The 26743-nt window shown below is 37.6% G+C and overlaps 1 protein-coding gene across 1 annotated transcript; it reads right to left on the bottom strand.

Annotated features, from left to right (window-relative positions):
- Window positions 1–4182: 4182 nt before the first annotated feature.
- Window positions 4183–26124, bottom strand: LOC139718818 (methyltransferase-like protein 27). Its single transcript, XM_071630282.1, has 4 exons — window positions 25996–26124; window positions 16279–16401; window positions 14429–14567; window positions 4183–4385 (listed from the first exon to the last, which is right to left on the bottom strand). The coding sequence occupies exons 1-4, from the start codon at window positions 26122–26124 to the stop codon at window positions 4183–4185; spliced, it is 594 nt and encodes a 197-aa protein (XP_071486383.1).
- Between the last annotated feature and the right edge of the window lie 619 nt (window positions 26125–26743).

Genomic DNA, 26743 nt, shown 5'->3' with positions numbered 1-26743 from the left:
AAATGAGAAAAAAAGATTTGATTTGGGTCCGAATTGGATAATGTAATGACATCTTTTTCTAAGCAGTAACTTGTAGAAAACATGTGAGGTGGAATATCATTAGGATCAAAATCAAGTTTTAATTCATCGGTTTCTGTGGTTGAAAAAAAATTTTAAGTCAGAATTATCACCGTTCTCATTATTTGTAATGGTTACAGAACTTTCACCTTCCAATGACCGAACATCTACAAAAGCATTACTCATATTCATTGTGATAAAACTCAAAGCAATTCATCCTATTTTCGTTGGGAAATGTAACAGAATGTACAGCAATGTTGGACAAGCCATATTGCCGTTGACCTGGACACAAAATGGTAGAAGACACGTAAACATGTTTGTCTTTGAGACATACATGCACCTGGACAGTTGATGCCGACATTGGAAAAACATGTTTATGCAAGAAGGAGGAAAAATACACCAGCGTGAATGCATGGAATTCGGAAATGCGAATAACAAGTGAACAATTAAGAAGTACTGGGGCACTGCAAATGCGAATGGAATGTAACACTAGGTGGGATAATGTATGAAACAATTTTCCATAGGTAAATATGAGAACATAGGGATGCATAGGTTCAACCTGTGCGGGTGACACTTCGGTACGTTCAATTAAAAATTGCAAACATGTGACCTTCCTTAAGAGTAAATGTGCACATTTGGCGTTGCCAATGAATACAAGGATGAAACATTTAAACATCAATGCAGAGACAAACGAAGAAATAAGCATTACATCACTAGCTCTACCTTAGAGCACATCACTAATGATAGTAGAGTGACAAAAGATATCAAACTACACATTTCTTTCGAAGATATCGACAGCCAACCCACCCTCCTCTCTTAATCCATTATATAAAATAAATTATTAAAATCTAATTATCACAGTTTATGGTAAGATTCATTATGTAGTACGAGCGGTATCAAAAGAAATATCACAACCCCCTCCAAAAGAGGGACTCATGTGAATACATTATACCTTGTGCATGTCACACGAGTTTAAAACATGGAGGGGATATACTCCGGTAGCCGTGGAAGAAAAATGTACTAGGGCCTATACAAATGCATGCCTTGAACATGCAAGTTATGGGAGACTTTCCTTTCCAAGAGGAGCAAAAACAGACAACGAATACATCATGCTAATAACACGCAGTTATTAAACCTTCAGTTAATCGTTGCTTAAATCACCCGAAAGGCTCCTGACCTACACACACAATACATGGAGTCGCAGCTAGGCCGCCAAACTCGGAACCCCCGCAAGCAAAGCCTGGTTCTAAAACAACATGGCGGTCGGTCTACTTCTCCGACCCGTAACCGATGCACATATCGGTAAAATATCAAAATACAATTTATCAATACAAAGTTGTGAGTCATTTCTTTTCACTATTGTAACAGTAATAATGTGGGTATCATCATCACCTTTGTATACAATTATAGCCAGAAAGTATAAAACACTGATACGGTGTATTGTTATAAGAACTCAGAAATGGCAGAGGTTAAGTGCAAAATGCGTGAATGAAAAAGACGAAATAAATGAAAGGATATTACTCATGATATAGATTCCAGTCCGACGCAGCTTTTTCTTTCCATTTTAACACAACCTTGATTCATTATGTAGTACATAGCGGTATCAAAAAGAAATATCACAACCCCCTCCAAAAAAGGGACTCATTACATTATACCTTGTGCATGTCACATGAGTTTAAAATATGGAGGGAATATACTCCGGTAGGCGTGGAAGAAAAATGTACTATACAAATGCATGCCTTGAACATGCAAGTTATGGGAGTCTTTCCTTTCTAAGAGGAGCAAAAACAGACAACGAATACATAATGCTAATAACTTGAAGTTATTAAACCTTCAGTTAATCGTTGCTTAAATCACCCGAAAGGCTCCAGCTAGAGTTAGGTTTAAAACATGGAGGGAATATACTCCGGTAGGCGTGGAAGAAAAATGTACTATACAAATGCATGCCTTGAACATGCAAGTTATGGGAGACTTTCCTTTCCAAGAGGAGCAAAAACAGACAACGAATACATAATGCTAATAACACGCAGTTATTAAACCTTCAGTTAATCGTTGCTTAAATCACCCGAAAGGCTCCTGACCTACACACACAATACATGGAGTCGCAGCTAGGCCGCCAAACTCGGAACCCCCGCAAGCAAAGCCTGGTTCTAAAACAACATGGCGGTCGGTCTACTTCTCCGACCCGTAACCGATGCACATATCGGTAAAATATCAAAATACAATTTATCAATACAAAGTTGTGTCATTTCTATTCACTATTGTAACAGTAATAATGTGGGTATCATCATCACCTTTGTATACAATTATAGCCAGAGAGTATAAAACACTAACACGGTGTATTGTTATAAGAACTCAGAAATGATACCGTATGCCCCCATCCTCCCCTCCCCCCCCCCCAAAAAAAAAGAAACGAAACAACGGGACCCTCCGCAATGATAACTTTAAAAATAGTGAATCAATCCAAATACAATTTTAGGGTATGAAACTATAACTCATTGTCCACATCTTACACAAACCCTATTCGATTTGCTTCAGTGGTCAAAGAGAAATGATGAATTTTGTAGAGCATGTCAGGAATCTCTTCCCTCCAAGTTCTGTCTATTAACACACAAGAGCATCCAAGTGCTAAACTTGGAAGAATCAGACTCATGACATGCTTTACAACAATCCACATTTCTCTGTGACTGCTTAACCAAATTGAATGGGGTTTTCTGCAAAATAGAGCTAAGATGTTACATTTTAAGACCCTGAAGTAGCATTTAGACAATTTAATCATAGTGGGTGTTATCAATTCGAAAATCTGATTTATTTTTTTTTTTGAAGGGGGGGGGGCATACTGTATGGGAACGTTCAACAACCATGCATTTAGCATGTCAGTTATGATTTACATATTGGTAACTACAAAGTCCATAAGGAAGGAAGCAGTGCTAACTTATTACGACTGTTATCAATTTGATTGAAACCATTGGAGGGATTCGACTATTACACACAGTCGATTAGGGTGTGTCAAGTTGCATTTTTTTATGGAGTTGATTGATCTTGACCACTGACTTAGGATTAACCTTTAACTCTCTTGCATAAAGGAAACATTTCCAGTCTATTTCGTTTCAAATGATACACACACACACACACACACACACACACACACACACACACACAAACATAATATTTGGACTTCTGCCCAAGTGGAATTTATGGCCAGAAGTGACATTTTAGCGATATCTTGGTGACCATGATCATTGTTTCATCCTTGTCATTTCAGGCTATTATTAATCATTCATTCTTATTTACCCTTCAATTCGATATCAATTCAAGTATATTTAAATTTTTCGACAAAAACAAAACAAAACATACACTTCGCTTTCTTTTATAATAGAGAATAATATGAACAAGACAACTATATGAAAGGAACGGAATATATCATACAACAACAGTGAAGCCATACAGTAATAACATAATTGCAATGAGCAATATTGTTAATCACTGATTATTGTGATCGATGTGAACAATATACAATGTACGACAAATGGAGGGATCCACTGAAAAGACCATTTTTACCATTCTTAAAGATACATTTGAGTGGTTCACAATGTACAAGCATTGCTTTTTAGTGGACCTCTCAGTTCTCTTTTCCCCCTCCAAACATAACTTAGTATTTTGCCGATATGTATGTATATCTCTCTTTGTTAATTTTTTTTAATTTTCAATTTCGCACATTCTAATGTATATATGCTAATGATATGATTCCTGATTTATTCTGTGTTATGTTTTGTTGGAAGAAAATGAGAATGAAAATAAATGAACTGAACTACCGCAAATTCTTAAACTTACTGTATTATAAGTCACATTTAAATGCTTATTGAAACTTCATGTAAAATCACAGTCACATATAATTTGCAAATTAATGTTTAACACACAGGTTTGCTCTCATCTTGAAAAGACATGAACAAACACAAAGATATTCACATCTTTTGTTTGAATGATGACAGCACTCCCCATGTGCAGCTAAGAACTGCTTCAGGTTCTTTCGACGTCGAATTACGTACACAGAAGCCACCCCTTCATCACGTGATCATTATAATTTCTGTATCATACACGTGAGCATGCTATGAACACCCTAATTCATCGTTTTCTTACGGTGACGACAACGCCGTCGATCTCAACGACATCTCCATCGACGGCGTTTTGGTAGAAAGGAACACCGTGGTCGGCCTGTCGCTCCCAAATTCCGTTGACTTCGTACTTTTCGAACACTGACTTGACATCGAAATCCTCGGTCTGCATCTCCAGTCGACTTTTGCGCATGAACATTATAAAGTAACCACCTGTCATGAGGTGTAATAAAGGTCACAGGTCAATGAACCTTGCCTAAAAATTGCTCGTTTCCATCAGCTGTGACCTCAATTTGTAGGGATGGCCAGTATAGGGGCAATATGTGAGGAGCGCAGACATACGTGCATATAATGGACTAGTTTTAGATAAGTGTATAGTTTGAAAGGTCAACGGTGATAGTCAAAGGTCAGAGTTCTTTTGCACACACACACACACACACACACACACACACACGCACACACACGCACACACACATGCACGCACACACACACAAACACACGCAAAAAAGGTCATTCCAGCCCTTGTTTCCGTCCAAGAATCTCCTGTATGTGATGATTTTAGATTTATGACCAGGGAAGAATCATTTGGTTTGCGGTCGGGATGGACCTCTATATGGAAACCGGCTTTGCTGATCAGGGTGTTCCACCTCATTATGTGGCAATAAATTCAGTTCAATTAAATTATTCAAGATCTATTATGATAACTTCATTAAAAGGACCATATACTTGTGATTTATACGGCGATTACGTGAGAAAGTATAGCAATGTTTATTCTCATATTTCTTTTTTATTTCACATACAAACGTACTTTTGTATCATAAAGTAGTGATTACGTGGGAAAAAACCCCGCAATGTACCAGTATAACGTTTCGATATTTTGAATTCACGTAAGGAAAGAATCATTTGTATATTTCTCTGCAAATCAATGGGAGACTTGTAAGGACATTATACCACTACCTCATTTGATTATAATTTTGTCACTTTTCATTTTGTTTGAAGGATGGTTTCTTGTAAGATAAAGTCAGCGATGTGATTTTCTTCTTGTTTAACTGCATAGTGATAACGTTGAACATAAAATACGAGAGACATTGTAACTCTATAAATGCAAAACGAAATTATGGGGAAGTAGTAAATTGTTATGATACAACGTGTAATTGCGTTTTTTCAAACCTTTTCGGAGAATTCGATTGACTTCAGGGAGGGTGTGCTGATCCATCGCCCTTGGACCAATCACCGAGATACCGATGATAATATCAAAGCTTTCTATATACAGATTTCAAATGAAAGGATGACAACAGATGATAATAATGATGATGGTAATGATGATAATAAAAATAATAAATGCAATAATAATGATAACAATAATGATAATAATAAGGTCTTCTTTATCCAAGGTAGCCTCTTCAGTGTTTCCACTGCTCTACCGTAGAGGGCCTGCCATTATTATTTTCCTATAGGGCTCACACCTGTAAATAAAATGGAATGTCCCAGACCCCTTCACAAATTCGTACCAAAGATACCAAAATAAATGAAGAAAAAAATAATTAAAAATCAATAATGCAGTTTGGCATAAAACTGAATAGCTGCAGATATTGAGTATGAATTCCTCTATACAAACTGCATTTTGGTTGGAAGATGAAAGTTTTTCTCGTGGAATTTGAAGGGACTATATTTCATTGGGTGCATGTACAGACTAGAAATGTCGCTTTGGCGACTGGTATGCCTCCGCCATAATGCATGATTTTCCCAATAGGTCTAGATAGTATGTGGACAATGTGTGATGACATTTTCACAAAATTGGCAAAATATTGAAATGACAAGTTTGTCACAAATGTGTTGAATGTTCACCTTCCTTGACCTAGGTTTAAGTGGATGAATAGGAGAGCATGTATTTGGGGATTTAAGGACCTTAACTAGACTTTGACCCATTCATACATTTATGCATTGAGTAATTTTCAAGGTACCGGTATGGAGAAAAAGTGCAATTTCTGAATTGAATAGTAAATTGTTACCATTTTCATCTGGCCTTTGACCCTAAAATTCATAAGATAATCACTTTCAGGTAGAACATGCATAATATGTACTAAGTTTCAAGATAACTTGAGCCACTTCCGAGATATGGAGGAAAAAGTTAGTTCAGCACTTTCACTTGATCTTTGACCTTTTGACCTTTGAGGCAAAAAAAAAAGAAGAAAAAAAAATCTTTCCAGAGAATTTCTATTAGGTTACACATGCATACACCAAGTGTAAAAAAAAATAACCCTGCTGGAATTGCATAAATATGAGGGAAATAGTAAAATTTTGAAGTGTTGCACTTGACCTTTGACCCCATGAACCCTACATTCTCTAGATAATCACGTCCAGTCAGTACATGTATATACTATGTTCCATGAAGATACCTTGAACAATTTTCCAAGGCACGGAAAAAAAAGAAGTTTTAACATTTTTATTTGACCTTTTGACCTTTGACCTCATGACCCAAACTTTCACCAGAGAATCTTAATTGGGTAATACATGTATACACTAAGTTTCAAGAAAATCTCTTCAGGCATTCAATAGATATGGTGGAAATAGTGACATTTTATGTATTTGACCTTGACCTTTTGACCTTTGACCTTGAGCATGTGCACCCAAAAGTTGATAGGCACAACTTCACCCCCTAATACACATACATGCCAAGTTTCATTAGGATACCTCAACAGGTTTTGATAGTTACCTTGTCCACAAAATTCATTACGGACGGACGGAAGGACGGACGGACGGACGGAATGACGGACGGACGGACGGACGGACAACTCGAAAACATAATGCCTCCGGCACCACTTCGTGGCGGAGGCATAAAAATAGGTGATTATTTGAGTGAAAAGAACTCGTAGTCTGGCTTTGCGGACCCTTGGACAGAGTTTGAGCTGAAGAACCCGCCTTGGAAATTTGATGGATGACAGGATATAGCTCACTTATCCAGGTTAGTAAAGATGAAACACCTAATTTCTCCCAGGTATTTTACAGAATTTTTTTGAATTTTTAATTTTAACACACGTCTCTATGGGGAATTATTTACCCGTGTGTGCCCTATACCGTTGCCATGTACCCATTTCATACACATTGGTTGAGAGGGACATGGTGGGTGAAATCATCCTGTCCAAGGACACAAACACTGGGCGAGGAATCGAACTCTGGTCCTCCAATTAAGAGTCAGAAGTCTTATCCACTATATACCAAAGCGCCCCAACAGACGCGCAACTAAACCAAATGGAACAAGGCATGACGCATACTTCTGTAACAGAGTTATCCATAAAGTGGATAAGCTGCTATGACTGTCATGATAACCGCACAGTAAGTGAACAATATGCTGTCTCAAGATTGAAAAAAAAAAAGATGATAACATTCAAGTCATCCGAATGCTGTCTGGAGGTCATCTATTCGCAGGTTTGATAAGCAGTACGGTACTTCTTTCTAGGAAACTTCAGTTACGTTTCATATTACAACGACCTCTTAATCAATGATACGGATTGCAGAAAAATCACAGATCAACTGCAGATGGACGAGATTCAGCAATATGTAACGACGACAGATATCAACATGTTTCAAATCATTTAGTGGGGTGCCCTGGCACTCAGTCATTTCAAATTCATGTAAAAGTTTCAATTTTGGTACCAAATTGAAGGTTTTGATCTGTAGAACAATTTTGATTCGAGTGTCAAGCATGTATCATAAAAAATTCAAAATGGCGGCCAAAATCCAAAATGGCCGCCAATTTCAAGGTTTTTTCGCATTATGACTCGTAACTCTTGTTCTATCGAGTCTAGAATGAAGATTTTGCTCTCTATACCTATGATTGTACATGTCAGGAATTGAATACGAGTAAAATGAACACATTTAGAGCACATCTTCAATTCAAAATGGCCGCCAAAATCCAAGATGGCTGCCGTTTTCAAGCTTATTTGCAGTATGACTCGTAACTCTTGTAGTATTGAGTGTAGAATGGAGATTTTGGTCTCTATACCTATGATTACACATGTGAGGAATTGAATAAAGATAAAATGAACACAATTAGAGCACATCTTCTAGTCAAAATGGCCGCAAAAATCCAAGATGGCTGCCATTTTCAAGCTATTTTGCGTTGTGACTCGTAACACCTGTACTATTGAGTCTGGAATGGAGATATTTGTCTCTACACCTTTGACTACACATGTGAGGAGTTGAATATGAATAGAATTAATGCAATTAGAGCACATCTTCTATTCAAAATGGCTGCCAAAATCTAAGATGGCTGCCATTTTCAAGCTATTTTGCATAGGGACTCATAACTCTTGTACTATTGAGTCTAGACTTTAGATTTTGGTCGCTATGCCTATTATTGCACGTGTCAGGAATTGAATAGAAATAAAATGATCACAATTAGAGCACATCCTCTATTCAAAATGGCCGCCAAAATCCAAGATGGCTGCCATTTCAAGCTTATTTGCTTTATGACTCGTAACTCTTGTACTATTAAGTCTAGAATTTACATTTTGGACTCTATACCTATGATTGCATGCATTATCAATTGAATGAAAATAAAACGAACACAATTAGAGCACATCTCCAATTCAAAATGGTCGCCAAAATCGAAGATGGCTGCCATTTTCAAGCTTATTTGCAATGTGACTCGTAACTTTTGTACTATTGAGTCTAGAATGGAGATTTTGGTCTCTATACCTATGATTCCATGTGTGGGGAATCAAATACAAAAAAACCAACACAATTGGTGCATGCATTCAATTCAAAATACCAACCAAATCCAAGATGGCTGCCACTTTCAAGTTTCCTTTTTTCCGCATCATGCCTCATAAGATTCATACTTATGCTATTGGTAATATCAGTCTCTCCACCAATTGTATTTACTGGTATGAGGAATTGACTGCTAAACAAATAGACATCATGGGAGCATATCTTCTTTCATTAGGCCTATTACATAAACAGTTGCTCTAAGAAATCCGTCCACAATGCATTAAAGTAACAGAATGGTTGACAAATTATCCAAATATACATATTTTTGTGGTCGCATTGAAAAATGTTCTAGTCTAGCAACTTCTGGCATGTAAACACAATCTGACATGTGCACTTCAGCTTTGTCTTAACACATTTGCACTGAGAGCAGGCAATTGGGCAGGTGCACTTCGCATCCAGGTGAAAAACATCCTTAGCAAGGAGTAGCATGGTCCAAATGGGAAGCAGCTTGCCGTCTTCTTTTTTCCATCCATGGTTCATTGGCCAGGTTGTTGGCAGGCATCACTAACATTAAAGGGATAGTACAGTATTGGTTGAGATGAGAATTGGGCCTTTATACTTTTGCAAGATACCAAGAAAACACTTATGATACAGTACAGAGCATACCATTTTAAGAGGAATTCAAAGTTTATTTGATGAAAATCGGGTTTGGAATAACTGAAACATCCAAAAACAAAGTAAAACAAAGCGATCGTTACAAAGTGTGGGTCCCACACTTTATGAGAATCGCTCTTTTTTGATATCTCAGCCGTTGCAAAACCAATTTTTATCAAATAAACGTCGAATTCCTCCTAGAATTGCGTGCTCTTTCATATTTCATATGAGATTTCTCATTATCTCACCTAAAAATATTAGAAACCTGAAATTAGGTCTCAACCAGAACTGTACAGTCCCTTTAAGGCTGGCTTCCAACGACGCTTGAAAACTGGCCTAGCGCTCATAGACCTTCCATTAGCATACGGCACAGTGTGGAGACGAGGTCTCCTTTTGAAATTTTCTCAAATCCTGAATTGCCAGACTACTCTGCGCTGCTTGTCTTTGGTCTAAAATTCAGGGTCACTCTGGGTAAACAGACCAGCTCTGTTAGGACTCTCAATGATGCCCCCCCCCTTGGTTCTGTGTTGGTTCCATTCCTTTTCAACATATACATGAGTGACATGCCCACCACTTCATCCAGGAAATTTGCTTATGCAGGTGACCTCTACATCTCAAGGAAGGTCCTTGGATGACATCAGCCAAGTCCTAACCCAAGATCTGAAGACAATGGAGGAGTACTTCACCTTGTAGAGACTTCGCGCCAACCCTTCAAAGACTACCATTACTGCTTTCCATTTTAGTAACCATCTTGCCAAAGCTAAGCTCTGTGGCAAGCCTGGAAGCATAAGGAGTTTCCAAAGGACCTCACTAACCGAGAACACCTAAAGAGAGTTGCAGACAGGTTGAAATCACGGGTCAACATCATCAGGAAACTCGCAGGCAACACTTGGGGGTTCAAAAGCCAGTACTCTCCGTACTGCAACACTGGCCCTCGCCTACTCAACTGCAGAGTACTGCTCGTCTTCGTTGGCCAAAAGCTGCCACACGAAATGAGTGCACTCAAGTCTACCCTCTTCACTGGCTACCTGTTTTGGCACACATCACTCCCCCCTTCCTACGCAGGATGGAAAGGATGGTAAGTGTCGCCAATGTCATCAATGCTGACCCTGACCTCCAAATCCACGACGACTTGAACAACTTGCCATCAATGCGCCTGAAATACCGCAGCCAGTCTAGATGTTCCTTCCATCACGCTGGAACACATTGACTCCAAAAGTGAATGGCGCAGATGCTGGTCTTATGCTGTCTCGAACACAACTCAAGTCACGTGCAACACCATCACTGACCTGACTTTAAAGCCAGAGGGCTTCAACCTCCCTCAGAAACAGTGGCTCACCCTAAACCTCATCTGAAACCTCCATGCAAGGACATATGTCACCGTCTACACAAATGGGGTTCTTAGCTAGTCCAGCGTGTGACTGCGGCCATCCTTTCCAAACTCTGCGCCACATTGTGGAAGACTGCCACCTGCCGAAGTTCCCAGCAGGGCTCAAAGAACTTATTCAAGCAAGTACGCGATACTACCCTGAACTGGATCTGCAGCTTAGATATCAACCTATAAGTCTATAACCCCTCACCTACGACAGGAGAAAAGATAGACATGTGGGCTGTTACCCAGGCATTCGATTGAAAAACAATTCTCTTAGATGTTGATACAAAGCATCTCTGGATGGAGGAATTCTCTCCACGTCCATAGTCTTCCGTGAGAACAAATTTACTTGGACGAGGTCAACATCATTGTCTTCACGTGATTCAGTAAAGTAAAGGATTGTCAACAATACTTGCAAATTGTCTCATGGGAACGGCATTTCATGCATCAACATGCAGCAGGATCGCTTACCCTTGAACTTGAAGGAAGAAGTACTATCTGATCCAGTTTATGCGTGGAAAAGGGTCATGGCATGCACACTGTCGCACCCAGGTTTGTGGCTATACTGTTCAGGGAGATCATTTCAAAGGTGAAATTTCAGGTCTTTGATGATTTGATTGTCCATCTATTGAAAACTGACAGCTCATTATATAATTCAAGCCAGTTGGAACACCATGCTCTTGAACTTCCTTGGTTCTACAGTCCAGCTTCTTGCTCCTTGTTTGGGAAAGCAATCTGAGGAACAAAAACACTGGAAGAGGCAGGTCACAATTCAGATTCGCAGAAAGAGAAATCATATTTAGCATGGCTTTCTGACTCACAGAGTATCTTCAGGAATTCTCTTTATGGCATTGATTTGGGTTTTGAGAGGAGTTGACGGAAGAAATACAGATGTTCTTTGGAATCTTTTGGGGAAAAAAATCATCAAACCTGAATGCGGTTTCTCCATCCCAAACAGCTTTATTGAGAATAAATGCTGCCATTAAAGATATCCGTACTGCCTCATCCACGTGGTGTTCGAGTTGCATCTGATATGACCTTTTTAGCATCTTTTAACAAACGATTTAAACTAGGTCTTTCCTCTGTCAAACTAGGGATGTGTTCTGGTATTTTTTCCTCTAGGCATGAATGGCTGACAGTTTTCTTGATCACATATTGTTCTAATGTTTCAGTCATCATATCCGTCACATCAGGATTTGTACAACTTGTTGTCTCAGATAGGTGAAAGCAGGTATACTTTATCACAATAGTCACGTGGGTGCGCTAGCAGTTCCAAGACCTTTCTTTGGAGTATAATGCCTCTGTAAAACATGGAGCTATTGACCCCCTATTCAACGAATGTGTTGAAAATATATTTTAGGACATTTCTGGAAGATTTCGCTGTAATTCTTTCCTTATTATCATTTCCTTGTGATTATTTCCTTTTTGTCTCGCCCACCGGAGGTGAAGGCGAGAGTAAGGGATCCAAATGTCGTCCGTCCGTCGTCCGTCCGTCGTCCGTCACAAATGTTAAAGTTTACCTGCAAGACTCTCTTATGATGCATAACTTGGCAACTGTTACAGCAATGGCAGCCGAACTTGGGTGATAGAAGCACTAGGGGTATCTTCATGTTATGGTGTTGTCGAAGGTCATGTGATGACGTCAAAGGTCATTTGAGGTCATATATTAAAGAGTATGTGCAAGACTCTCTTTTTTATGTTAAAGTTTACCTGCAAGACTCTCTTTTGACAAATAACTTCACATAAGTTGCTTGGATTACAACCTAACTTGGGTCATAGATGCACTGGGGTACCTTCATGTTATGGTGCCATTGGAGGTCACAGGATAAGGTTAAAGGTCATTTGAGGTCATACGTTAAAGTTTACTTGCAAGACTCTCCTATCACACGTAACTCGACACATATTGCTACAATGGCAATCAAACTTGGGTGATGGATGCACTAGGGGTACCTTCATGTTATGGTGCCGTAAGAGGTCACATGATAAGGTCAAAGGTCATTTGAGGTCATACGTTAAAGTTTACTTGCAAGACTCTCTTATCCCACATAACTCAGCACATGTTGCTACAATGGCAATCAAACTTGGGTGATGGTAGATGTCTCTTGGGAAGTTGAAGGTAACCACAAGGTCAAAGGTCACAGACGGTTCAACGAACTTTTAGGGCCCAATGTTAAGTTTTTAGGGCGCATTTCGTTTATGGCTCACAACTTTTGATCCCTTGGTCCGTTTGTGACCAAACTTGGATTGAAGATGTCCCTTGGGGAGGTGAAGGTCGTCACAAGGTCAAAGGTCACAGAGAGGGGTCAACAAACTTTTAGGGCCCAATGTTATGTTTTTAGGGCGCATTTTGATTGTGGCTCATAACTTTTGATCCCTATGTCCGTTTGTGAGCAAACTTGGATGGTAAATGTCCCTTGGGGAGTTAAAGGTCATCACAAGGTCAAAGGTCACAGAAAGGGGTCAACAAATTTTTAGGGCCCAATGTTATGTTTTTATGGCACGTTTCGATTATGGCTCATTACTTTTGATCCCTTTGTCCGTTTGTGACCAAACTTGGATGGTAAATGTCCCTTGGGGTGTTGAAGGTCACCACAAGGTCAAAGGTCATAAGCAGGTCAATTAACTTCTGGGAGTTATAAAAAAAATTAATTCCTTGTACGCGAATGGGGGAGACACAATTTGGCACTTGCCCTGTTTATATACATTTTGTCTCTAAATAATTGTATTTTTTAAAGGAAAAAAGCTTAAAAAATGGAATTTATGTAAATTTATGCAAATTAAGCAAAAGGCATTAATTGTTTTTATTTCTAAATGTGTCCAATAATCTCATTACCCTTGAAAATATCAGGTTCAGCACTTAAATCACTTCAAATGGAGAGTTTTATCCAACTTTTTGACGAAAGTCTAGAAGTTGGCGGCCATCTTGGATTTTGGCGGCCATTTTGAGTATTTCTTACTTGTGTGCTTGACACTCGAACCGAAATTGATCTATAGACAATTACCTTTACAATGGTACCAAAAATTAAACTTTTACATCAACTTGAACTGAAAATCAAAAATAACACATGCAAGGCCCCCCACTAATTGGTTGTCCTTGATAGTGGTGGGGATTTCTATTGCTGAGGCGTGATGACAAAAGCTTCTTTCGACACACACGCACAAAAATCAAACCTTATAAGGGAGTGTAATAGTCTACGTATATGTATATTATTATGTAATACATATCTGTCATTTCTAGACAACTACAAGAAAAGAATAATGTGTAAGATACAATCATCAGTATAACCATGCATAAGACACATAACATGGCCATAACTTTCCTGCACCTGCACGTCCGCTTTTAATTGCTCGCATTTCCTTTCGTTATTTTGTTTAGTTCTCTTAAACTGGCTGATCGACGATTGATCTACGTTTCTGTTTTCACTCCTAATGTTTGCTATTTTCAATCCATCAACTAGGGCACTACATGTTTTGTTCATCTTCTGAGAGGATACGTTTATCCTGAATCCATACATACCATCGTCGAAGGGTATACCAGAGTTAGATCCAATATCGACGATTTCCACCTGACGATAGATTTTTCTCGCGCGACTCTTTTCGACGAACGATTCATTGGCGTCAATGCCGCATATGTTTTCATATCCCATCAACTTGAGCTATAACAGACGGAACGTGAAGTATAAGAATAAGCAAGGGTGATATCGACCCGACCTTCCATTCAGACTGAAGTTATGTAGTTACCCTTAAACATAAAAGATTCATGTCGGTCCTGCCTTAGTTTTTACTTATCAATGGATACCACTTTTCTTTTTAAATTTTAGAGTGAGTCTTTAAAAAGTAATGTGACATATGATGCCAATCTATACAACTCACGTTGTAGCTCTTCTCTTTCCGTTAACTATTTTGAGTTTGGCATCCGGACGCTCCTTTATAGTAGCTTAGAACACGCGGAAAATAGACAACGGGAATGGAACACTGTACCGTATGTCCCAAAAAAAAATTACAACGGGGCCCTACGCAATGATATCTTTAAAAATATTGCATCAATCTAAATACAAATTCAGGGTATGAAACTATAACTCATTGCCCACATCTTACAGAAAACCCCATTCGATTTGCTTCAGTGGTCAAAGAGAAATGAGGAATTTTGTAGAGGATGTCGGGAATCTCTTTTGTCCAAGTTCTGTCTATTGTTCACACACAAAATCATCGAAGTGCTAAACTTGGAAGAATCAGACTCATGACATGCTTTACTACAATCCCCATTTCTCTGTGACCGCTTAACCAAATCGAATGGGATTTCTGCAAAATATAGCTAAGATGTTATATTTTAAGACCCTAAAGTAGCATTGAAAAAAAAATCATATTGGATGTTATCAATGCGAAAATCTGATTGTAATTTTTGTGGGACATACTGCAGTATTTCCTTCAAAAATTAGAATCAAATTTTCGAATTGATAACATCCAAAATGATTGACCTGTCTAAGTGTTACTTCGGGGCCTTAAAATATAACATCTTAGCTCTATTTCGCAGAAAACCTCATTCAATTTGGTTAAGCGGTCACAGAGAAATGTAGATTGTTGTAAAGCATGTCATGAGTCTAATTTTTCCAATTTTAGCAATTCAATGCTCTAGTGCGTGAATAATAGACAGAACTTGGACAAAAGAGATTCCCGACATCCTCTGCAAAATTCCTCATTTCTCTTTGACCACTGAAGCAAATTGAATGGGGTTTTCTGTAAGATGTGGGCAATGAGTTATAGTTTCATACCCTGAATTTGTATTTAGATTTATTCACTATTTTTAAAGATATCATTGCGGGGGGTCCCGTTGTAATTTTTTTGGGGACATACTGTACCATGCAAACGTAATACAGCTGTATTCACCGTTGTTTTCCATCAAAGTGTACCTTTGTTTTTCAACCCGTCTTAATTCAGTTGCTAATTTTTCGGTATATCCGACCACTAAGAATTCATAATTCTCATGAGTCCACCACAAAATACTGAGCTATACAATAATGTTTGAGTGGTGAATCATAGATTTTAGAGTTCACCATAGCATATGACACTATTGTTATCTCTTTTCGTCAATAGTTTCCACACTTTAATTTTGAGAACATGCATCCTTTGTTTATGAAAGGACATCACTGTTTGTGATCTTGAAACAACTTCCGTCCTTGCCGGGAGATATACTGCAAAACAACAACAAGAACAACAGACAAACAAACAAAGAAACAAACTGGCCACACCACTATTGCCTTATTGTTATTGTCAATAAACGTGGTAATTGCATCAATATAATTCGAATATAAGCCAACTGAATTAGATTTGTTTTCAGAATGAAGAATACTAACGTGTTTAACTTACCGTCTCTCCAAAATGGCCTGTACCACATCCAAGGTCCAGTATCTTAACTGTCTTGTTGGGGGCTACCTCTGCAACTTTTCTGGAACATGCATTGTAACCATTAAAACCTAAGGTTACCATGTCCTGCACCAGAAATAAATAAATGAGAAAGACACGAAAAAAATGAAGAAAGCCAAGTTAGATATGCCGGTTCGTCCACATCTATGTTGACAGAAACCGTTTGACGTTTAATGCTATAGCAGCACCTTACACACTCATTTCCCCCCCTTTTCTTCAGTTCAAGCGGAGCTGTAAAATAAAATTTCAAGAGAACAACTGTGGAAAGCAATATATAGCGGCTACATGCTAAGCCTATGTATAGGCTCTTTTAAGAACATTCTGGGACCGGTATCTGCTGTAGAAATTTGTCTGGAGAAAGTAAGAGTTTTTTTTTCCCCGCGTAATTTGAGAAACTCATTTGATTTGCTACGGTATAGGGAAGACGGGGCAAACTTCAAGTGCACCTTGGTAGCTGGTCATCAAAGAGATGTTCTAAGGACATGATTTTTTTTTTGAATGATTTTGAATGACATTTTAAAGCGAGCCTCAAAAGGCCGACAAGTCCTACATATGACACGATTATTGTTGGAGCCGAAATCTAGCGAATTTGTTGTTGTTTTCCTTCTTTTCTTTTTCTTAACTCCGGGAGTGGATGGGTATCTGGTAATTCTGGGGTGACGGAAAGAATATCGCTTTCGTTTAAAGTACGCCCATTGTTCAACCTCAGGCAGATATAATCTTTTGTGGCCTAATATGGGAGAATGCATACGACCGGATGTGCACCTCCAACAATCCGTTGATCTTTGATCCCTTTTAAAATTTACAAAATTTACACATCATCATGGAGTATAACTGTTTGTCTTACACACACTCCAATAAACGTGCTGAATAAAGTTTTACTGCCGTGAATATTGCCCTTCCAGCAACCCTCAAACTTCGTTACAAAAGGCTATAATCGATACACAGAAAATGGAAAATGGAAAACACAGTTCTTATCACACGATTGAACAATGATTTCATTACGGGTTCTTCTCAGTTTCTTGCAGTTGATCATATAGGCAATGCAGGTTCAATGGTGAATGGGCATCAGCTTCGCTAAAAACATGTATTCAAATCTACGCATTTTTTTTTTAGATCTTTAAACAAGGATGGGAATGTAATATAATTCCAGTGCTCTCATGCTTTTAATATGCTGAAACAACTATTTTACGCAGGCTAGCTGCTGCTCCAGGCAAAGTTAATGTTAAGTTTTGTTTTGTGTTTGTTTGGGGTTTTTTTTCCTTCTTTTGCTTATACCTTTGCACAAGGACTGAATACATTTGGTAAATTGGTACGTTGTGATACTCTTCAAACACTTTTTTGCTATCGAGTGGTTTGTTTGTTTGTTTTTTTGCTTTTATTTCTGCATTCAATCAGATGCAATTTGAATGCAAACTTCAAAAAGTACAAAGACAAAGAATAACAAGTGCAGTGAAATAAATTGATAACAGTACATAAATAGATACACATAGGTGATTGCATTGAGCAATGTAGATACACAGAAACATAAAATAAGATATACAGTATTTTTCAGTAAACAACAGAGATCATTGAATGCAGGAGACCACCATCATAAGCGATTAAGCTTGAAATGGATGGAGGCCTCATAAAATGACTATCCAACGACATAACTCTCTTGGAGGAAGGTGATCAGGTGAGTGCAGTGCAGTTGCAGGTGAGAGTGCAAGATGCAGTTGAAGGAAGAAAATAGAGATTGACAATAAGATGACAATCTATACTATGAATATTTGTTAGCTCAATTGGTTTGGAGAATATAATTGTATCAAATATCGTTTTAATGAAGCTTTCAAAGAATAAATACTTGAACAAGACTTTATATTATCCGGGAGATTATTCCAAATGTCCGGACCCGAATGTCTTATAGATTTATGTGTCACTAATAATTTGGGATTCAAAAGGTGGAAATTTCTACATATACGAGTAGGGTACGAATGGACAGAAGTATTGAACCTAAACATGTTATCAAACGATGATGGAAGTTGATCATGTATATATTTAAACACAATTACTTCTACTTGAATAATATTCAAATCAAAAACCTTCAATGTTTTAAGCTCATAAAATAAAGAATCAGTATGAGCCAGAAAATGCGATCCTGTACAAATACGTAGAACTTTCTTTTGTAATTTGAATGTAGAATTTATTTTGGTAGAGCCGCAAGTACCCCATACAACATTGCAATAACTTATATATGGGAGAATTATGGAATTATATAATAGAAATAAAGTTGAACGAGGAAGAAAGAACTTCAGCTTGGAAATTATCACTATATTTCTAGAAATACACGTTGTAACATAATGTAAATGCTCATTCCAAGTCAAACTTTCATCTATATATACTCCTAGAAATTTTGAATTCGTTTTCTTTTCTAATGGGATATCATCAATGTTAATATGTATCAACGTATCTTCATTATGAGAATGAAGTTTGAAATAAATGAAGTGAGTCTTTTTTATATTCAAAGAAAGTTTATTAGACTTAAACCAATTTGATACTTTACTAATTTCAGTATTTAAAGTATCATTTAAAATCTTAAGATCTTTATGAGAATAAAATATATTCGTATCATCAGCAAATAGAACAAAAGAGAGAAAAGAGGATGTATTTATGATATCATTAACATAAAGAAGGAATAATAGTGGTCCCAGAATTGAGCCTTGAGGAACTCCACATTTAATTAAAAGGGGGTCAGATTCACAACCATTAAAAGTAACATATTGTCTTCTATTAGTTAGATAATCTTTAAGCCATAAAAGTGCTTGTCCTCGAATACCATAATGACTAAGTTTGGTGAGTAAAATAGAATGATCAAGAGTATCGAATGCCTAACTCAAATCACAAAATATACCTGCAACATGTTCTTTGTTTGCAAAAGCACTCGTAATTTTATCATAAATTTGTATTAGTGCTAAATCAGTTGAATAATTTTTTCTGAAACCATATTGATTGGGAATAAGTAAATCATACTTATTAATAAATTTAAGAAGTCTATTATAAACAATCTTTTTCTAAAATTTTGGATATACTAGGCAACAAAGAAATAGGACGATAATTACTAATTTCATGAGGATCATCTTTTTTATGAACAGGATTAACTTTCGCTATTTTCAGCAGATCAGGAAAAATACCTTGTGATAAAGAAATATTAAATATATGACTTGACGGTTCTGCGAGTGGATAAACTATTTCTTTCAATAACATCATACTTATTTTATCAAAACCATAAGATTTAGAGCTATTTAAAGATTTAGCGATACTAATGATTTCACTGGGACTTGTTGGATTAAAATAAATAGACTCTTGATTTTGGTCAAAAAGATAATCTGTAAAATGAGCAGAAGTATTGCTAATTCTAGTAGCAAGTTCCGGACCGATGTTAACAAAAAATGAGTTAAATGAATTAGCATACATATTGGGATCATTTATTTTAATGCCGTTTAATGTGATATCATCCGTTGGCGGAGAATCAGGCTTTTTACCTAGGACCTCTTTAATGATTTTCTATGTTGCATTAATATTCGAAGAAACCTTTTTCATTCTATCAGAAAAATGTAATCTGCGGGATAAACGAATCAATTTTGTCAATTTATTTCGATAAACTTTATACATATTCAAATTAAATTCAGTTGGGTTACGAATATGTAACTTATACAAAAAATTACGAGTGTTTATGGCTTTCAAAATACCTTTTGTAATCCAAGGATTTCTTGGTTTACTTCGATTACTTTTTATTCTACATAAAGGAATATTATTTTCATAATAATACAACAATTTATCATTAAAACATCTATATGCCAAATTAACATTGTTCATAATATAAATATCTGTCCATTCCTCTAAAAATAAATTCTGTTTCAATAATTCCACATTACGTTTTGACTCTTTATAATACCATATTCTATCACGTAATTCATTACGACCCAATTTACATTCACAAATTGAAAATATTGGTAAATGATCAGAAACTTCAGAACATAATATACCCCCCGTAATTGTATTATTATACACATTCGAAAATATATTATCAATCTGAGTTGATGAGTGTGGATTTATCCTGGTGGGTTTATTGATAATCGACATAAAACCATATGAATACATTAAATGCATAAAATTAAGGGAATTATTGTTATCGGATGTGGGGGAAAAGTTAATGTTGAAATCACCAAAAATAAAAACATGTTTACTTTCATTATCTATCTTATGGAGATATAAATCCAATTCATCACAAAATAATTCACAATTCAGATCAGGGGGTCGATAAATTCAACCTATAATAGCATTTTTAGAAATTGGGTTATCAATTTCAATAAATAACGTTTCTGCATATCTTAAAGTGATTTCAGAACGGATTCAGAACTGTAAATTTTGCGCAATATAAAACGCAACACCGCTACCCCTTTTTCCTTGACGATCAGCCCTAACTACTTTATAATTAGGTAATTTAAAGATATCTGGGGAGTTTTTATGTAACCAAGTTTCACGTATTCCAATAACAGAAAATTCAAAATTGTTTAAAGAGTGCAAAAGATTTTCTAAATATTCAAAATTTTTATTCAAACTCCTAGAGATAATATGAAGAAGTGAAATATTATCTGAACTATACGGTATAATACCATTGAATTCAAGGGGTGTGTAATATTTGCTGTCGCGCATAGGCATAGCGTCAGCAAGAATATCGGGGGTATTCACCTGTGACGCCATTTTGTAATACAGAAATGTAAATTACCGGAGATTTGAGAGACAACAACTGCACAGGTGCTAATGTGCATTTTGCAAGTGCATGCTGATGTGCAGGTGTGTGTACAAAGTGCAAATGTGTGTGGGGTTTCAATATACAATACAAAATTTGGTACAATTAGACCCATCTTGGTCACAGTTACAATAATTACTCAATTACAACAGATCACCAGGGGATAGCCGGACCACCATTTACCTACTAAGGTGTTGTGTTTTAAAACACGTACAGATAGAGAATTCAAGGACCGTGACACTTGCCCAGTTAAAGTTCAGGGAGACTTTCCAGTATACGGGGGGGGGGGGGGGGGGGGGGAGGGAGGGGGAGGGGGGAGGGGGGGAGTAAAGGGGAGTGAAGGTACATTTCTTGCAACATCTGTATTGGCTATTGAATGTGGGACTTTTAACCATGCACCCATTAACACACGTATCAGAGAGAAAAAAAAACCAGTACAAATACTAAATGGAAATCAGGGTGTTAATAGCAACCCGTTCAACATGCGTCAAACGCAGGTGCTACTTGCAGTGGCTTAATTACCATTGGAGATCAGTCGGCCGTAGCGCGAAAAAGCAGCCACGCCTCGTGTCGACACACAACATGTATACGATTATAGTATTACATTCATGGAAACTGCTTACTGTACATGTATAATAAGGACGTCTTATCAATGGGTTCGGAGTTTCAACAGGTGATTCGTAGAACAAAGGGATTTTTTTCGGACAGTTCACAGTCGGATAAATATCTACCAAAGCAGTGTGGGATGTGCTGTACTAAAAATAATTATAAAAAAAAAAAAAAAATCGGAGTTCAATACCAAAAAGTGTGGGAGGTTTAAAAGAACCATTTACCAGTTATAAATTAAAACAGATTACTGACTTTCTTTAAAAGTTTAAAGTTACGGGTTCAAAAACATTTTGAAACTATGAAGTGAAATATGTGGGTAGAAATGTCTGGCTTCAATCAATACGTGAAAACATGAGGTACTAACTGTCACCATACTGTGGAGAATGACCAGGGCCCCGTTGCTAGAAACTTTGCGTTTAAACGCAACTCTAAAAATCAAACGCAAGTCCTGGAAATCCCACGCAACTTTGCGTTTAAACGCAAGTCTGTTGCTGAAAGGACTTGCGTTTAAACGCAATTTGAGTTTCTTGCAACGGGGCCCAGGTGGTGGATGAGCATAACCTTGCAAAATTGAACCGTGTATCCCTAAAATGATGACCGAAAAAGGTTTTCTTTTTCCCCGTCAAACTTTTTTGATAACCGCCATCAAAAAATATATATATACATGAATGTATATAATAGGAAATAAAAATGGTTATAACAAGCCATGGTTCTATCATTCAATACACTCAGCGTTGGGAGTCACAGTGGATCAACAAGGAGGTCAGATATCAGAGGCGTGGAGGGGAAACCTCGCCCTGATATTGGTTTACGCACAAGACGCGTAATTAGCAACACATATATTTGTAGTGAGGTTACAAGGCACAATTGAGTTCTACGGTTAGATATCAAAAAAGGAAAAATGTATGGAAGCTTAGTTGACAATTGTTTGACTTCAGATGATCTTGCTCAATAACAATAAGTTGTAAGAAAAGGGAAAATTGTCAACCAAAGAGCTTTGACATTCCCATTCCCAGTAATGGTGGACTTGGCAATTGAAGGCAACCATTTTCAATCAAAGATTACGTAACTTTTTTTACGAATCAAAGGGCGATGCCCGTCAATAAATCCAACAAGGTAAATGAAATTTTCCTGAATGGTAGCTTTTTAATGGCTCCTGGAAGGTAGTGACAAACATACATTCTTTTCGTGGCTAATGTGTTAAATGATTTTTTTCTTTACTTGTTATTTCTTTTTACTCAACCAACGCAATTGTGCCTTACATAATATCCTTAGCCATAATAAAACCAATACAAGTTGATCATGAGAGTCAAGGTGTCGAAGTATTTGACCCCTCCATACGAACAGGAAAGATGGCCCAAAAGACCGATATAAGATATTGGCTATAATTTTACCGTGGTGAGGAAGGGGAGCCACGCCCTGTGTCTATATTTTAGACGTGTGTGGACAACTATAAAGACTACATATTTGTTTGTTTTTTATATATATAATTATGTACGTTGAAGAAATAACTGAATAAAATCATTGGTTGACACAAATTCATTATACAAATTCATTACAAACTTTAGAGTTCCTTTATATGAAAACCAAAGGACCGTGACCCTTGGCCAGTTAGGGAGGGGGGGGGGGTGGGGAGTAAAGGGGGAGTGAAGGTACATTTCTTGCAACCTCTGTATTGACTATCAAATACGAGACTTTAAACACGTACCCATTAAAAGACGCGTAGAAGAAAAAATATATTGTACAAATATTGAATGGAAACCAGGGTGTACAAACATGAACCCGTTCAACATGCGTCAAACACAGGTGCCACTTGCAGTGGCCTGATTAACATACAGACATAATAAGTAGGTCAGGTGTGAAAGAGTAGCCACGCTCAGTGTCTACACTAAACATGTGAACGATTACACATTCTTGCAAAATTCTGATAGTACGCATGCATAGAATAAGAACGTCACGTCAGTGGGAACACCTCTGACTTTCACAAAGATGATTTGCAAAACAAAATAATTTTGTCGGGCAAGTAGAGGGATAAATGCCTGCCAAAGCAGTGCAGGAGATACTATACTGAGAAAATCGAGGTTCAATAACAGGAAGTATGGAGGTTTGTAAAAACCGTTTACCAGTTATCAGTAAATTTAAAATTGATTAGTAACTTTCATTCACAAAGTTGGAGATATTGATTCAAAAAAAGTTTTGAAACTTAAAGTGAAACAGGCGGGTGAACATTTCTGGCTTTACAATTAATACGTGAAAACATCAGGTACTATAATTGTCACCATTCAGCTCGCAGGCTGGTGGCGGATGAACATAACCTTGCCGATTTGAACTGTGTATCCCCACAGTGATGATAGAAAATGATTTCCCTTTTTTCTCGTTAGGTTTTTCATATTACCGGTCATCAAAATCTTTATAATATGAAGTGATTTCTTTAAATATAATATGACGTGAATCTCTGTAAATATACATTGATTCACAGTGGATCAACGAAGAGGTCGGATAGCAGAGGCGTGGAGGGGAAACCTCGCCCTGACATTGGTTTACGCATGCACAAGACACGTAATTGGCCACACATTGTAGTGAGGCTAATAGGCACAATTGAGTTCTATGGTTGAATATTAAAGCAAGGAAAAATGTATGGAAGCTTAGTTGACAATTGGTTGACTTCAGAGATGTTCTTGCTCAGTAACAATAAGTTGTAAGAAAAAGGAAAATTATCAACCAAAGAGCTCCGGGTTGGAATGTGTTTTGACATACCCGGCCGCAGTGATGGTGGATTTGACAATTGAAAGCAGCCCATTTCCAATCAGAAATTATGTAACTCTTTTTATTAATCAAAGGATAATGCCCGTCACTAAATCCAACGGGCATGACAGGGTAAATGGAACATTCCTGCATGCATGGTAGCCTTTATAGCTGCTGGAGGGTGGTGACAAGCATACATTCCTTTCGACGCTAAAATGTCAAATGTTGCTATTTCTTTTTCTTTAATTATCATTTCTTTTTAACCAGCTAACGCAGTTGTGCCTTTCAGATATTCTTCAGTTTTCAGTTGACATCCATAGTATCATATGCTCCCACACACGCTGGCAACACTTTTCTTTTTGTTTTTCCTTGATATTTATTGATTTCATCCAAATCATTCATAAATCAACCCATTCTGGGTGTAACACGAACAAAAATCAGTCCAAATGCAATTCAAAACACAAACAAATCCATTTGTCAATTTATACTGCAAATAATCTCTCTTCAACATAAATAACTCGATTATAAGTCAACCCTACTAAAAATTTCTTCACGAAAAAGTTTTGACATATACCAAACCTATATCCCTTGAATACATTGAATCATGTTACTCCTTCTCACTAATATAAAGGACGTATACATAAAAAACAAAAACATTATAAAAATCTAGAATGAAATCAGTCATAAGACATGTAAGAAGAAGAAAAAAACTGACCAACCCTTCCCCTCCCAATCGAAAACAAATCTAATCTACACTTATCCTAAATATTAAATTCTACCAATATCTATCATACAATTTATAACTATCCTTCTTCAAATCAAAAACCCCATCCCCACCAACCCCCGCGCACATTCCCACCAACACATGCACACACCAACGCACACACACACACACACACACACACACACGTACACACACACGTACACACAAGAAAAAAGAGTGCACAAAACGTGTTACAGAGGGCAACTGGTATTAGATGATCATGGCCTGAGCAGTTGTAGCACCATCGTAGCACAAAGCGATTAGCATACGTTCGTGTTCTTTCTAATTCCTTTCCCAAGTGAGGTCATGAATTCCGGAAGGGTCCCGGGCCAGGAAGAAGGCATTCACAAGCATTCTCATGCTTTTTTAGAATATTTCGTCTTTGTATATATATATATATATATATATATATATATATATATATATATTAGCTTGATGGCAGCTAATATAGGTTGGAATTGTATGAGTCCTATACCACGGTTGAACTACCACGGTTGTAATACCAGAGAGGTGGTTGAGATAACCATGGCGCCATAAAGCTAATGGAATACAGTGTACTGACTAATACTGACTGTTGGTCCATGGAGCAGGGGGGTGGGTGGAGCTGTTGTAGCTCCATTGTTTAGATAGAACTTTAGATAGAAATATAAACCCGTTTCCAATTCTCACATGTCTGTTTTGAATGGCAGACGAATGTAACACACGGCGCATCCCTCGAAAGGCTGGGCGCTGTAAGTTTGAAATGGTTTACCTGGTCATAGGTGTTCACCCATTGACTATATTGCTTGATCTCCTGTTCATGCGTCTCAGCGTGGATTACAGTGGCAAGTCGAGATGTTGCCTCGATTTGGGCGGCATGGTCAGTGGAGTAAGTCTCCATCGTCTGGTACCTTGGACCTAAAACAAGTTTTCTTCTTCACTTCACTAATTCATTCAGGGAGGTGGTTCCAGCACACCTTCACTTCACGGGGAGACTGAATAGACACAGAGGGTGAGATATACTATGGTAGTATTTGGCAGGTTGCTGCTGTCCTAGACAAGAATTCCTCGTGTACTGTAAAGCTGCGTTCACATAGAAGTATTCGGTATTCGCTATTCGCTATTCGCTATTCGCTATTCGCTATTCGGGCACCGAGTACACCACCCGCACCGTCAACTCACCATCCCAAGCAGTGAGGATTTCTTCCTCCTACATCCCAGCAAATCTTATTAACAATTTCTAAACTGCATCAGAATGTCAGTCTACATGCTTATATTTGCTAAAGGGCAAATCCAGACCAAAATTGTCATTATTTCATAATTTAAACGAGGGACGGTATACGCTGCAAAAAAATCGAACAAGCTCGATTCTCACTTTGCTATACTTTTCGCAGCTATTCGGTACTTTCGAATAGTGCCCTCTTATGTGAACCGGTGTGAGGAAATCCTATCGTTCGATTCAAGCTATTCGCGTGCCCTGGAAAACGAGCCCCGAATACCCGAATAGTATACTTCTATGT

Source organism: Diadema antillarum, unplaced genomic scaffold (assembly GCF_040938485.1).
Source record: "Diadema antillarum isolate AM-2024a unplaced genomic scaffold, OU_Dant_1.0 scf00000100, whole genome shotgun sequence".
Classification (NCBI taxonomy): Eukaryota; Metazoa; Echinodermata; class Echinoidea; order Diadematoida; family Diadematidae; genus Diadema; species Diadema antillarum.
Note: the sequence above shows the minus strand (reverse complement) of the source record. Positions and strands in the feature narration are given on the sequence as shown.

What these genes read in the sequence shown, in the direction of transcription:
- LOC139718818 (XM_071630282.1), bottom strand. Translation starts at nt 26,124, where the DNA reads ATGGAGACTTACTCCACTGACCATGCCGCCCAAATCGAGGCAACATCT. An exon ending in GGGTGAACACCTATGACCAG is followed by an intron (nt 16,402 to 25,995) that starts GTAAACCATTTC and finishes TTTCTGGTGCAG; the next exon opens with GACATGGTAACCTTAGGTTT. An exon ending in CAGGCCATTTTGGAGAGACG is followed by an intron (nt 14,568 to 16,278) that starts GTAAGTTAAACA and finishes CGTCTGTTATAG; the next exon opens with CTCAAGTTGATGGGATATGA.